At 42.6% G+C, this 16,171-nt stretch overlaps 1 protein-coding gene across 1 annotated transcript in view; it reads left to right on the plus strand.

The window, feature by feature from the left end:
- diaph1 (diaphanous related formin 1) overlaps window positions 1–16,171 on the plus strand; it is a 156,800-nt gene that overhangs the window by 120,020 nt on the left and 20,609 nt on the right. Inside the window, exons 13-14 of the mRNA XM_080201194.1 lie at window positions 13,696–13,811; window positions 14,038–14,102. Coding sequence (XP_080057320.1) covers window positions 13,696–13,811; window positions 14,038–14,102 — 181 coding nt within the window. The remainder of the gene's footprint in view (window positions 1–13,695; window positions 13,812–14,037; window positions 14,103–16,171) is intronic.

The raw sequence follows: 16,171 nt of genomic DNA on the forward strand, positions 1-16,171 counted from the left end.
TTATGGCATGGGGTGGAAGAGAGGGCCTGGGTAAGATACTCCGTCAGAGAGTTAGTGCAGTCTCAATGGGCCAAATGGCCTTGTCTGCACTGTAGGAATTCTGAATTTATCGTGAGAGGCATGTCTGCGTATGGATGATATAATGTAGAAAAGTTAGAATTTTATTGAATTGTTCTGAGTTGGGAGTAGGCAATATTTCAGGAAAAGCATCTACTCAGTGGCCTCCCAGTCTTTGGAACCCATGTAGCTGAATGAAATCCACTCTTACATTTCATATTAGCCCGTTGGCCCTGCCATGGGGAGGCAGTGGCGTATTGGTATTGTTATTAGATTAGCAGTTCATTGACTCAGGGTAATGTTCAAATCCCATCGTGGTGGACGGTGAAATTTCAATTTCATGAAAATCTGGAATTGTTTTATTAGTGTGACAAGTAGGCTTACATTAACACTGCAATGAAGTTACTGTGAAAATCCCCTAGTTGCCACACTCCGGTATGGTGACCATGAAAGTGTTGTGGATTGCTGGATAAACTCATCTGGTTCACTAATGTCCTTTAAAGGAGAAAATCTGCTGTCCTTACCTGGTCTGGCCTACATGTGACTCCAGACCCACAGCAAAGTGGTTAACTCTTAGATGCCTTCAGGGATGGACAATGAATGCTGGCCCTAGCCAGCGGCACCCACATTTCTCAAAATAATAATAAAAAAAGGAGGTTGGAGGTTTAGAGGCGCCGTTTTTTGTGATGTTTGAACCTGACTCTGAACACTGATCTGTCAGGAAACTGAAGTTTGACTCCTGTGAAAAGAAAAGATTGGAGAAGGTTTGATAGGAGGTGCTGAAAATCATGATGGGTTTAGACAGAGTGGATCAGGAGAAACCATCACCACAGGCAGCAGTTGGAGGGATACGCTCTTGAGATACTCTGATTGGCAAAAGAGGCAGTGAAGTGATGAGGACAATCTTTCCTAGTCGGCAAGTGGTTACAGACTGAAATGCGCTGTCTGAAAGAGTGATGGAGGAAGATTCAATCGTAGATTTCAAAAGACTATTGGCTAAGCACTCGCAAAAGGGGAAAAGACTAATTTGCAGGGTTACAGGAGAAGGACAGAGGAGTGGGACTCATAGAGCTGCTCCTGACAGGAACGTATGGACTTGATGGGCCAAATGGCCTCTTTAAGCTGTAACTATTCTATGACCAGCAACTTGAGATGTTGATTTAAGCTGTCAGCTCTGGCCACTGTGATTCCCTGGCACAAATCTGGGCAGCTCACGAAACTGCACAAAATGGAAAATCCTCTCGAAGAACCTTCTCTTTCCTCTGGAGTTTATTTGAGCGTTGGGATAGTTTTTGTTCTAATTGTAGTGAATCATATTGAACAGCAGGTGGTAGTATTGCTCTTTCAATTCAAGGTGCTGTCGCATTTATTCAGCGTGTAGCAGATTGCTCGTTCAGCTGTTATGGTCTCTGATTTAATTTAATTTGCATTATTTTCACATTCACTTTTCTGGTATTCTGAATGAATTGGTGATGTTAAAATAAATGCAGTATGTCTGTCCTGCACTGGAGTCCTGCATATATCTGTCAATGACTTGCAATGAAAGGTTATTTGACATTGTAGAATCATCCACTAGTGAGAGAGGCCATTCAGCCCTTTGTGTCCATGCTGGCTGTATGTCAGAGCAATCCAGTAAATGTCTTTCCGGTGTTCTTCCTGTGTAGTCCTGCAAATCATTCCACTTCAGTTGGACACTTGGCTCAAAAAGGTTTTTTGAGCCAAGCCTTTGGTAGGGAGGACGATAGAGAAGAGTGTTTCGCAAGAAAGTTCCAGAATAAAGACTAGACAACCGAGTCCATGACCACCTGTGGTGGAGTGATGGGAAAGAAAGATGCCCAAGAGGACAATGCAAGTAGAAGTAAGTTTAAGGATGAGTGTCGAGCTGGGCGCGATTACACACAGGAGGAGGATTGAGGTCACGTAGGAATTTAAATACAAGGATGAGAAATTTAAATGTGAGGCATTGAAAGACTGAGCCAATGTAAGTCAACCAGAGGAAGGGTGAACAGACCCGGTGTGACATGGGATACAGGAAGCAATTGTAGGTGGTAGTGAAGGCAAATTTAATAGGGTCCTTTCAGAGACTTCTGGATGAGTACATGGATTAATAGGATTGAAGGCTATAGATAAGCCTAGTAGGCAGAGATATGATCGGCGCAACTTGTGGGCCGAAGGGCCTGTTTGTGCTGTAGTTTTTCTATGATTCTATGAAATGAGTTTGATGAGTTGCTGAGAAAAGGGTCAGGAGGGTACCTCACCATCAAACGCATCATTTAGATGCTAAGGTGCATCGTTCCAATTCATGCTGTGAAATTTAATTGATAGTGAAGTTAAATTCTATGCTAGGGAGGGAGGTGACTGTTGATTCCAAGTAGAAGAAAGCAGGCTATCTGAGGGGTAGTACGGTGACACAGTGCTTAGCACTGCTGCCTCGCAGCAGATTCCAGCCTCGAGTCAACGTCTGTGTGAAGTTTGCCTGTTTTCCCAATGTCTGTGTGGGTTTCCTGTGGAAGCTCCGGATTCCTCCCACACTCCAAAAATGTGTTAGGTGGATTGGCAATGCTAAATTGCCCCTTAGTGTCAGGGGAACTAACTAAAGCATGGGGTTATGGAGATAGGGCGTGGTTGGATTGTGGTTGGTGCACACTTGATGGACCAAAAAGCCTCCTCGTGCGCGGTGGGATTCTGTGAATGAACAAATTGACAAATCAGGGGAGGATCAGCTGGCTCAGTAAATCTGCACTGTGAAGACGGGAGCACCCTCGCTATTCACTTCCCCTTCCCCGGCATGGCTAGATAATTCAGGAGACTAAAACTCTAGACTGATGAGAGAAACAATACTCTGTAAATTTTCCCTCTAACCCCTCAGGCAATCCTCGCCTTCTATATGACGTGACCTTTTCCAGGATGCAATGAATGCATCATTCTTCTCAGTTCTGTGCAAGCCCTTTTTTATTTTTTCACAGTGTGACGGCCCTTGCCAGACACAATAAATTGTTTTGCTTTTTGGCTGGAAGGGGTTTTATGTTTAATGGAAAAAGCTTTTCAATATCTGATGAAATCTGAGTTCAGACTGTAGGAAAACATTTCCTCATTGTTCTGAGTACATGTCAGGTCAGGGATGCTTACAGTAATTGAGTGTAAGCTTGCTGCGTCACTGCTGCCCTTTGTGGAAGCCTCGGTGATACAGTATTCATTTTGTCCGAGCACACAGGATGTTGCCGAGACTAATCAACCATTACCTCATATCTTGTGACCCCTGCAAATCTGAAACTTGGCAGCCTTCAGTCAGAATAGCTTTAAGCAAAATGAGGTCTTGGCTACTGCTGATATATGGCACTAGCCATCAAAATGTTGCTGAAGGAAAGAAGAATTTCAGTGTCAGGTTCAAAATTTTGAGAATTATTTACATACTGAGGATAGGTTGAGAGAGCTCGGTTTTTTTCCCTTGGAGAGACGAAGGATGAGGGGTGACCTGATAGAGGTGAATAAGATGATGAGAGGTGTTGGTTGAGTGGATTCTCAGAGGCTTTTTCCCAGGGCTGAAATGGCAGCCACAAGAGGACACAGGTTTAAGGTGCGGGGGAGTAGGTACAGAGGAGATGTCAGGGGTAAGTTTTTCACTTGGGTGGTGGCTGAGTGGAATCGGCTGCCAGCAGTGGTGGTGGAGGCAAATTTGATAGGGTCTTTTAAGAGACTTTTGGGTAAGTACATGGAACGTAGTAAGATAGAGGGTTATAGGTATGCCTAGTAGGTAGGGACATGTTCGGGGCCTATTTGTGCTGTAGTTTTTCTATGTTTCTACTCCATCACAAACCAACTGTTGTAATTGATATAGCCTGTAGGTGGCAGTGTTGTTCCATCATTGAAATATACAGCATCTGCTTCTGAACTTGCAAATGCCTTTTAAACTTGTTCTGAAGTGCAGGTTTTCAAAAAAAATGAATAATTTTCTGTGAAAATTACATTATTCTTGCGGTAAACTCTATACTTTCTCGTACTTGACTTTGGACTGACAGATTCCTTATTTACCCCACCTTCTTTTCACTATAGAATTTGTGTGCCGAAAAAGCCATTTTTCCAAATAGCCTGCACCGACTGTAACAGAGTATCTTACCCACCCTATTTCCCTGTAACCCCACACATTTACCATGGCTAACTCAGCTAACTGAAGCATCTATGGGGCAATTTATCAAGGTCAATTCACCTAAACTGCCCACCAGGGAGAAGTGCAAACTCCACGTGGACAGTCACCCAACGCTGCAACTGAACCTGGGTCACTGGAGCTGTGAAGCAGCAGTGCTAACCACTGTGCCATCATGCCACAGGTTTTTGTTCTCTCAAAGCCATGTGGAGTCTCAGTTTAGCTGGGGTGCAGTACACAAGAATTACATGCCACTTTCCTAAAGCCCAGAGGATGCATCATCAGCCTTGCCTACCTCAGTGGTAACATTCTCATCGCTAAGCCAGAAGGTTGTGCGTTCAAGTGCCACTGCAATGACTTGAGTGCCCAATCTAATCTGGCACGCTCCCAGTGGAGTGCTGAGGAAGCACCGCACTGTCGGAGGTGCCGTTTTCAGATGAGATGTTGTACTGATGCCCCGTCTGTCCTTTTCGGGTGGATGGGAAAGATTCCGTGATTGCGAAGACGAGCTGGGGAGTTCTGCCCTGGTTCCTGTTCCTATCTCCCTAGCAACATCGCACATTGCAAAACAGCTACCCAGTCACTCACTCCGTTGCTGTTTGTGGTGGTTTGCTGTGCGGGTATTGTTTCCTTTGCTTGCCCACATTGGTAAACAGTGATTACCCTATTGATTGTGTGGGGCTGAGAGGTTTTGTACAGCTGATTGGCAGTGTACAAATGCAAGTACTCTCTCTCTTTTTGACACCTGAAATGCAGGTTTGCTAGCGACCTGGACAGTGGGAATTGTGTGTTTTGGCTTTATTAGAATCCATACTCGGTGTGACTGTCCGAAAACGCTTCAGTTTGAATCGCCCCACCAGCGTAGGCCTACTATAGTGTTTAGTGAGCAAAATAACACCTGAATTGTCACAATTTCTTGAAATATGTCACTAAATCACTCATATCAATATTTATGAATCATTTCAGGTGGCATTTAAGCAACTTTTTTGGGAAGATTTTAGGTGACAGTCCAGCTTTAAAAAATAATATATGCAGGGGCTGGGGGAGTGACCTCTTTCTGACAGGCAGCTGTCAGATTCCAGAGGGCTGTGGCACCAACTGCTTTAGAACAGAAGATGTCACTGTTGCCCTTCAAGTAAAGGGTGGGTGTTGTCTTCGTAAAAACCACACAGTGCAAATCTTAATTTTTCTCTCAATTTTGTTTTAGTTTAAAATGTTCTGTTCAGTGTTTTTCAATCTGCACCTATGTTATAGGAGTCAGCAGTCCGTTACATGATGTTGTTTATATTTCTGAATTAAACTGGAGTACGTGTCTCTAATTCTGAACAGATGGCTTTGTCAATGAATGCAGCTCCATCGCCAAACCACAATCTGTTTTTATAAATCTTTTAACAAAAAAAAATGGTTGGAGGAATAAAGAAAATGCTTCAAACCTCCCTTTGTTTCCCTCCCTCCCTCCCTCTGGAAATTATATTCAGAATAAGTCCTTTTTTTGTGTTTCGTTTTATTTTTTAGAAAGAAAAACATACAAGCTCCCTCTTTGTGTTTGTGATTCATTTTGTTCCATGTTTCTCTTCTTCACGTACTCCATTTTGCAGCATTCTGCAGCCTGGCACATTATAGCAGAGCTCATTTCTCTCTCTCTCTCTCTCTCTTCCCCCCCCACTACACACACCTCTCCACTCCATTCTCCGCTCTCCCAGGACCCTGGCAGCTTCAATTTGCGAGAGAGCTTTTTCAGGGATTATTGAGCAGAGGCTTACTGTGAGCCTCTCTAATAAATTAAATTGCCAGGCAGTTCGATTAAAGTTATTTTCATCCCCAGCCACCATCACACAGACTGCTAGAAGCCGGATTGAAAATTGAGACTGAAATGTAGATGAAAATGGAGAAATGCAGCAAATAACTACGATGCTGGGGGACATTGTGACTTTTAAAAGCATTTCTCACTATCAACATATTGTGATTTTTTTTTTCTTTCGCAAAGAAAATCTTGGGCACATCTTGTGTCGAATGAATGAAAGTGTAGTTTTATGTCTGTGCTGCCATACTGCAGTAACAAGCTGTCTCCCTTGTACTGCTGGGTGCCCCTCCCTTCTTTGTTTGAAGGCTGCAGCAGCATTTTCCCTTCTTCCAACTCTCCATTAATCTTTGAATTGCTGAGGATTTTTAAGGACACCGTTAGATAAATATTTGTGCAAAGTAGTTTCTTCTTTGAACATTAACATTAAGGCTGCTGTGGGGGGGGGGGGGGGGGGACATTTTGTCGAGGTGAAATAAAGGACAGCATTGTTCAAATACAGTCAAAAACCATGTGTTTAACCCTTTAAATAACAATTGAGCAGCATGAGTTTAACACAATCTGCGTTTAGAAAACTATTAAAAGGCTCTTCACTTTTCAGTCAAGGTTGATCACTCATTGAGAATTTATTCCACGTGTTGTTGCTTTCTGTCCACCCTCATGACTGCCTCCACCTCTCACCTTGCCTCAAATGTGATCCATTCCCAGTCGATGCTGGCAAGATCATAGAATTCCTACAGTGCAGAAGGAGGCCATTTGACACATCGAGTTTGTACCAAATACAATCCCACCCAGACACTATTCCCGTCACCCCTCATGTTTACTTTACCAATCCCCCTGACACAAGGATTAACTTGGCACGGCCAATCCACCTAACCCACATGTTTTTGGACTGTTGGAGGAAACCAGAGCGTGCGGCGGAATCCCACGCAGACACGAGGAGAAAGTGCAGACTTCACAAGGACAATGACCTGAGAATTGAACCCAGGTCCCTGGCACTATGAGGTAATTAGTGCTAACCACTGTGCCACTGTTGTCTTATCAAAGTGATGGGTAAACCTGGACTGTGAGTGGTAGCAGTCCGTTTGGTTGGGGACACTGTAGTTGAACCAAATTTGTTCAATCTCCATGTACAGTCACTTCACCTCATCACTGGGCTACTGGAGAGATGGGTGTTTAGTGGTTGTGTTGGTCGTTGTTGAGTGCAGCAGAGTTTGTGGATCGACTCGTCATCTTCTGTTTGTCTTTTAGGCTGTTTGCCTGTTCGTCCCAAACAATTAAACAGTGTAAACTGACACCTCTGCAGTATTGAGGGAGTGCTCTGCCAGTGGAGTTGCTGTTTTTCAGACGAGGCATTAAGCCGAAGCCCTGAGTGCTCCGGTAACTGGGCATGAGAGATCCAATGGCTGTTATTTCAAAGAAGATCAGTAGTGCTCTCCCCGGCTAATATTTATTCCTAAACCAGCAACAATAAAACAGGTTGGCTGGCCCTGATCGCATTGCTGCTCATGGGACAGTGAGGTACACACACAGCTACTGCTTTTCCAACAGTGACTGCATTGTTAGAGACTGTAAAACATTTTCCACAAGCAGCAATGAAATAATGGCTGTTTTTCAGTCATGCTAGCTGGGGGGTGAATGGCAGGGGAGACATTACTATGTCTGAATACCACGCTGTATCCCACTGGAGAGTTTGAAAAGGACAACTCTGTGCAGGAACTGCTTCTGAGTCAGAACTTCAACAGATACAATTCTTTAACTTTAATAACATAAAGGAAATACCGTCAGGAAATGATTGTTCCCTTAAACAGGAGAAGATAATTAAAACAAACTTGAGCTGAATGTGGAAAAATGATTTCATATCTTAATCATCCGGCAACGTTCTGTTTCCCGAGCAGCGCTGGCCAAATTCCTGCCCTGGTCAGAACTTCTAATTGACGCAGAATGATTTAAGGGAGCAGGAAGCCAAATTCAGTACTTAGCAACCTTGTGTGGATTCAGTAACACACACGTATAATTAATTATCTGATCTGAATGTTGCCTGTTTGAGGTCCTTCGTTTTAACTGTTTAATTTTTGTTTCTTAATAAAGTGATTGCTGCAGATTTTTGCCAGCTGTCCTCAGACGGCATTACTCCGTGCGCTGAAGTCAGAGTTGGGTTGAGACCTAGCCTTGGAAACAGTTATTGAGATTAACAAAGCTTACTGAAACTGCCTTCCGAAAACCACAGCTTCACTGTCGTACATGGAATCTTACAGCACTGAAAGAGGCCATCTGGCCTATTGAATCTTTCCCAGCTCCACACTGCCTCCCATTCCTCAACTCTCTGCCCCTTGCCATGCAAATTATTCCTGTTCAAGTTTGTATCTGATTCCCTTTTGCAGGTTAATAAATCAGCTCCCACCATTCCTTCAGGTACTGTCTCACAGATCGGAAACTCGGTTGGTCTTTCCTGTGGTAAATTTGCAAATTAATTCTGTTCCCTCTGGTTGTCAACATTTCACCAAATCTCAGAATTGGTATGTCATGTAAGGAGACCATTTGGAGGTACAGCGGTTAGCACTGCTGCCCCACAGCGCCGCAGAGCCAGGTTTGATTCCTGGCTTGGGTCACTGTCTGTGTGGAGTCTGCATGTTCTGCCTGTGTCTACAAGGGTTTCCTCTGAGTCTTCTGGTTTCCTCCCACAGTCTGAAAGAGGTGTTGGTTAGGTGCATTGGCCATGTCAAATTCTCCCTCAGTGTACTCGAATAGGTGCCGGAGTGTGGCGACAATGGGATTTTTCACAGTAACTTCCTTGCAGTGTTAATGTATGCCTACTTGTGACACTAATAAGTAAACTTAAAACTTAACACTATCAGCTTCATTAACTGCTCTATCTGTCCTGCCATCTTCAATGTATCTGTGATATGCACCCGAGACCTTGCACCCCTTTCAGAATTTTGCCCCTTTATATTGTCTCTCTGTGTTCTTATCAAAATGCATCACCTCATACTTCTCCATGTTGAACTTCATCTGCTACCTTTCTGCCCACTCCACCAACTTGTCTATGCCCTTTTGGAGTTCTATCATTCTGTCATTTGAAACAGTTAGTCCTTATTTATCCTATCAAGACCTCTCATTGTGTTGTGCACTTCAATTAAATCACCCCTTATCCTTTGCTGCTCTAAGGAGTACAGCATTAAACTAGTCTCTCCATGTAACTGAAGTCCTCCTCACTTGGTAACATTTTGGTTAATCTCTGCATACACTACAAGGTCTTTACATCCTTCCTCTTGCATGATGCCCATAACAGGCCACAATTTCCCAGCTGAGGCTTAACCAGAAATGTTTGACGTAGTTTCCTTGCTTTCATCCTCTATTTATAAAGCCCAAGGTCACTTTTTTTTTTAACATCCACATCAACTTGTGCTGCACCTGCGAAGAATTTTTTGTATGTGAGCCCCCATTCTCTCTCTTCCTGCACCTCCTTTTGGATGGTACTATTTAGTTTACATTGATTTTCCTCACTGTTCTTACAGAATGTTTCTGAGCATTAAGTTTCATCTCATTTCATCCATACGCCTACATCCCCCCTCATTTACAAAACGTCTTTATACATACACCAGCTGATCTCCAGAGCTAGTTAATGTCATGGGGGGCAAGTTGTGGGTTCGCTGGGACTACAATGATTTGTGCCTTTGTTTGATTGCCTTGGGGAATATGCCAACAATTCCTAAATTAGGCTGACTTTTTGTTTCCCTCCCTCAGGAGATTATTTGATGGGGGGGGGGGAGTGGCCCAATTGTACACGTAGCTGTACCAGAGATGGTGCGGAGAAAACATTCATTAGAATGTTATCAGGAAAGTGGTTATAACCATTAGCAAAGACGAACAAGCTACGGCTACTTTCTCCATGAAAGTAAAGATAGCGAGGTGGCCTAATAGTCATCATTTAAGATTAGAATTCAAGAAGGTACTTCAGATGTTGAAGATACCAAAGTTAGGGACCATAAATGTAAGGTAAATGTCTTTGTCTTGTAAGAATGTGGAACTCGCTAATGCAAGAAGTAATTGAGGCAATTGGCACAGATACATACAAGGCTATGCTAGATAAGTGCATGAGGCGGAAAGGGATAAAAGGTTTCAAGGTAAAATAAATTTATGTATCAGCTTTCACAGGGTGTCCCAAAGCACTTTACAGCAAACACAGTACTCTTACAGTGTAGATACTGCTATATTGTGGGAAATGTTTAATCTGCTTGCATATGCAAATTCCCACAAATAGCAGTGTGATAATGTCCAGATAATATGTTCTTTTCTGACAATGATTGAGGAATATTCGTAAGGGCACGTGAAATAATCACCCTTTCCTCTTCAAGCTTGTACAGTAGAATCTTTTTTACCCATCTGAGAGGACAGACAGCATTTGGCTTCACATCTCACCTGAAAACACAGCACCTCTGACATCGCAGCACTCCCACAGTCTGCACTAGACTGTCAATTTTTGATTTTTGTGCTCAATTCCTGGATGGGGACTTGAACCCAAAACCTCTGACTCTGGTTGAAAACAAGTGACTCCAACAGGTAGGAGTGCATAAACAGGAATTAGAAAGGAACACAAACTGAAAAAGACTGGATGGGCTGAATGGCCTGTTTCTTTCCTGTATGTTCTTAGATAATTCTGTTTGGTAACTGGCTTAGATTGAGTTGATAGACCAAATAGTCTTATTCCTAGCTATTTTGTACGTGGTCTTTGGCTGCAACATGATTAATGTTTCATGTTTTGGTCTAAACTCTGAGAAGCTGAGCATGCACCAAAAAAAGGAAAAGTTCAGTTATTTATTAGCCTTTGAGGCATTGGCTAATAGCAGCATTGGAAAAGATCCTAATTGGGTGTTTTGCTCATGGGACTAGGGCATCACTGACTAGTAAGAAGTATCACAACATCAGGTTTGTGGGGCAGCGCTCCTCAAGCTAGTGGCTTGTGCTATCAAATAGACTGTTAGACTTTAACCTGGTGTTGTGAGACTTTTTACTGTGTTTACCCCAGTCCAACGCTGGCATCTCTACATCATCACTGATGAGCATTTATTGCCCTTCTCTAATTGCCCGTGAGCTGTTGTCCTGACCTGCTAGTGCCCAGGTGGTGTTGGTACACCCACAGTGCTGTTAGGAAGAGAATTAATCTTTGTAACAGTTTGATGTAACTGAGTGGCTTGACAGATCATTTAAGAGTCAACTAGATGGTTGAGGAGTCATGTGGCCATGGCAGATTACAGATGGATTTTTGCAGCAATCCTGGTCACCATTGCTGAGACTAACTTTTAATTGCAGATTCATTCATCAAATTCATCAGCCACTATGGTGTCTCTAGAGCACTAACCTGGGCCTTCTGGATTACCAGTCTAGTGACATTACCATTAGGCCACTGTGATCTGTGACAATGCAAGCATTGTTTAGTTAACCCTAACGCACCAAAGTGACACTCTGGGATTATTAGGATGTGGGGCACTGGAAGTAGGAATTTTATATAGTGTCCTAATTGTAGAACCATTGCTTTGCCTGTGGAATGTGGAGAGCCAATGCAGTCTTCAGCTGAAGTAGAACTGAAGAGCAAGGGTAATTAAAAGCTTTTATTTTATACTGTGCAGTCTGTCCTTTTTTTATATACGGCAACATAAACGCCTATGTCACATGTTTAGAACAAGAAAGTCAGTGTAAAATTGTCATGCTGTAATTATAGCCACTAACCAATGGTGAGATTGCAGTCCATGTTTTGGATGGGAGTGTGTAATTAGTGTGACAGGTTGACATAGTAAATTTCCATTATAAACCTAGACATTGGAATTGGTGAAGTTTGCTGTAATTTTCAAAAAAAATTGAAGTACATATAATGGTTGCAAGAACTTGTATGGAACCTGTTTGAAAATAACTCAGTTATTGAATGGCTTAAAGAGTCTTTACTGCTTCCATTAATCTATGAAACTTGCAAATACTCATTGTTGCTGTTGTAACTGAACAGGTTCAATGCAATCCATTCATTCTTTGAATTCCCACTGCCACAATTTTCAATATTGGCTTCAATAGAATCGTAGAACTCCTATAGCACAGGAGGCCATTTGGTCCATCGAGTCGGAACCGACCACAATCTCACCCAGACGCTTATCCCGTAATCCCTCATATTTACCCTGCTAATCCCCTTGACACGAGGGTTAATTTAGCATGGCCAATCAACGTAACCTGCACATCTTTGGACCATGAGAGGAAACCAGAGCACCTGAAGGAAACCCCGCAGACACGGAGAATAGTAACCCAAGGCTGGAATTGATCCTGGGTCCCTGGTACTGAGGCAGCGGTGCTAACCACTGTGCTGCCCCACGGTAGGAAGAAGGAAGTATGTAACAAAGATCTAATTGACCATACTGCTTGGGTCTGAGAGTTGATTGTGCTGCTGAGTGTTTATTGTAGTGCATGTGGGTTTATCACTGAGCTCGTTGATCATAAAAAGCCAAAAGCTGAATGGGGATTATTAGCCTTCCTATTTTCCTCTCTATCCCTACAGCCTAGAGATGTTGATACATTCTGGAGTGCCCTTCTGTGGGTGCTACTGGCTTTTGTTAATCTCAGTTCTGTCCTAATTCTGGGTGTGTGGACCTGAGTTCAGTGTTGGCTGGGGAGTGGAAAATATCACAGCCAAGTCTAATTTTTCGGGGACATTTTGTTGACCCCCCAATTTTTAGGAGAACCATCTTTGTTTGACACTGGTGTACTTCCCTTCCGTCCCACTGTTTCTTCACCCGTCAAGTTACGTTGCGATGAAATGCCGTTGTGGGGCAGGATCGTGCAATATTTCCTGTTGTGGTGGCAAGCGGAAAAGCGCACCAAATCTTCCGACCTTATTAAATATGCACTTGGTGTTTTGGTTCTTATTTAGTGATGGGACAGGCCTAGATAACATGTTGTGTCCACCATTGTATCTGGTCACCATATTGTAAAGTTGGCCAACATCACTGACCCAGCATTGAAGAAAGAAGGTGGATCTCTTGAAAATGAGGATAGCAGCACTATCTTTCGAAGCTGAGACCAGAAGGTTGTCCTCATTAGAATGAAGATAAATCTCTAAGAACTTTCTAAGACTGGAAGATGGACCCCCTCCAGGACATGAAATCTATTAGGTTCACCTTACTCACTGCTGTAATATTTCAGGGTTGTAGCAGTCTCTATTCTGAACTCCAGAGGCAGCCCTGGATATTGCCCAGAAACACTCATTACTTTTCACCGTATACTAATACATGTAACAATAGTAAATCGGATCAAAAGATGAGTCCCTATGTCTACACATCATGTTATTCCAAACATGTTTTGTGCAGGCGGTTTTCCTGCTGACAGCACAGAGAATCTGGTATGGGGTGTGGAGGTTGTGCCTTCATCTGCATCTCATTAACAGGATGTAGAATGAGGCTTATGCCCACCTCCGGTTTGTTTTCCAACCATGGTGGGAACCAGTGGAAAATCTGTTGTCAATTCATGCTGGCATGAATCCAATTTCTGGATATCCTGCCATATTCACCCCTCTGCCCACCATGGGACCCAGCAGCGAGGACGTGAGGCAAGCCTAATGCCAAAAATAAACTCAAGAATTTGCAAATTAATTTACTTATCAGAATGAAGCCTGAAAGGAAATACTTGAGTAAAATGTCCTCTTCATTTTCAGGCCACAGTATTACAAGCTTTTAGATGAATGTGTCTCTCAGGTAATCCTACAAAAGAACGGATCTGACCCTGACTTCAGATGCAGAAAATTCACTCTGGATGTGGAGCATTTAATAGGTAAGTACAATCTCTGATCACCTTCCTCTGATTAATTTTGTCTGTATAACTACCACTATACTGCAAAATTGATTGATTGTGTTTAGTTCTTTGAGACTTATTAGCAAAGTATTGAGAGATTGTTCAAGTACAAGTGTTTATTTCTTTGTTTTGTTTCGATGTTGGAATCTCACACTGTGTCAGATTGGAGGTGCCTAACAGCACTTGGATTGATTTTGTTTTGCAGACAATTTGATTGACAAAACCAAAGTGCAAATCAGTGAAACCAAAGCTGCAGAACTGGAAAAAAAGGTAATTCAGCAAAAAAAAAGTTAATTTAGTTTTGAAGGTAAGTGCGGCCTTTGTACAACTTGTGATGGACAGGTCTGCTCAGAACCAACCAAAGAGGTGTCAAGCGGTCAGGCTTTTAATAAAGTGCTGTCAGAACATTCAACCAGCTGGCTGTTGATAATTTCATATAAAGATGTTTGCATTTAATGGTTTGACAAAAAAGGTTAGCTGTAGCAGTGCTTAGGAAATAGCATAGTGAATTTTCATTAAAAAAAATTAATTTAGCTGTCAGTGCCAGCATACTTCAGACTGACCCCTGTAATTCCATTATAAGAAGATTCTGTCTACATCTTCCACACACAGTCCCTACATTTTTTAATACAATTTAGAAGTTGGTTTGGTGAATGCTAATAATGTTAATTTTCTCTGGGATTCTTGTTCCTAAATGTTTCGCACCATTAGTGTTGAATTGGCTGGCCTGTAATTGCCATGTTTAAACATCTCCCTGTTTTTGAACAAGGATATAACATTTGCAATCCTCTGGTACTTTGGGTTCCACCCCTCTAAGGAAGGTTGAAAAATTGTGTTCAGTATCTCTGCACTCTCCTAACTCTTACTGTTCTCAGATGCATATTATCTGGGCCAGGTTATCTGTAACAGGATTCAGGTTGATTTATTGGTGTCACAAGTAGGCTTACGTTAACACTGCAATGAAGTTGCTGTGAAAATCCCCGAGCCCCACGCTCTGGTGCCTGTTCGGCTACACAGAGAGAATTTAGCACAGCCAGCGCATCTAACCAGCACATCTTTTGGATTGTGGAAACCCAAACCCACACAGACACAGCAGAACATGCAAACTCCACACAGACAGTGACCCAAGCCAGGAGTTGAACCCGGGTAACTGGCGCTGTGAGGCAGCAGTGCTCACCACTGTGCCACCGTGCCACTCCATGGTTCTATGCTTATGGATTGAAGAAAAAACACACATAATTAGCTTCCGCTGGGATGGGAGGAATGAGTCAAATAGGCAAGTTAGACACAGTTTGGAGAAATTGCCAGACTGTAGGTGATTTAAGGGATTGTCAAAATGCAGATCATCTATTCATTTTATTTAATGACATTGGTTTAATTGTGTTTCCTGAGCTTACTTTCACTAACCTCATTGTAATAAACGGAAGTGAGGAAAGAACAGATGAAAGAGAAAACTGATCAAAATATTCTGACATTCTGATCTAGCCTTATTTATAAGGGGCTTCTATTTAATAGATCTGAAAAGCATACAATAAACCAAGATAACCCTTTGTAATTGAAAATGCTTCTGCTTGAATATCCTATTTATTTTTGTGAGAGGGTTTCTTTGAATTTTCCTCTTTCTCTTCATATTACCTGTACCTTTTATTATCTCTTCTCTTGTTCTCCCTATTTTCTCTCTCCATGTCTCATTTTCTTCCCCCTTTCTCAAATTGGAACATTCCAATTCACACATTTTCCATGGATGACATGGGCCTCATTTGGGGGCTTGGTACAGATACGATGAGCCAAATGTTGGTCTCCTGTGCCATACCAATTCTGTGATTCTCTGTGGATGAGTGTTTTGGAGGTGGTCAAATCCTTCCTTGGCAGCTGGATGATTTCGCATCCACTTAATTAATAAATATGGAATAAAGTGCTAGTTCTACTAATAATCATCATGAAATGACCAGATTGTCATTAAATTCCTACCTGGTCCACTGTTGCCTTTCCGGGACGGAAATCTGCTATCCCACATACAAATCCAGACTCAGTGGCTGACCTTTAACTGTCCTTTGAAATGGAATGGCCCAGCAAGCCACTCAGCTCACCAGAACTCGAGGGGAAATAGGGATTGGCAAAGAATGCTGACTTTGCCATTGATGCCCACATGCCTAGAACAAATATTTTTAAAAATACCTATTTGTAATTTTTAAAGTTTTATTGTAACTCTGTATCATTCTCTAGTTCCTGTCCTTTATTTGCTGTTGCCTGTCTGAGCTCATCATATCCATGAGATGCACTTCCTGCTCCACTGATATCCTTACTGAATTGTTGATCAACCAACTTCCCCTCCTGAT

Source organism: Carcharhinus amblyrhynchos, chromosome 13, assembly GCF_965287045.1.
Source record: "Carcharhinus amblyrhynchos chromosome 13, sCarAmb.v2.hapA, whole genome shotgun sequence".
NCBI lineage: Eukaryota > Metazoa > Chordata > Chondrichthyes > Carcharhiniformes > Carcharhinidae > Carcharhinus > Carcharhinus amblyrhynchos.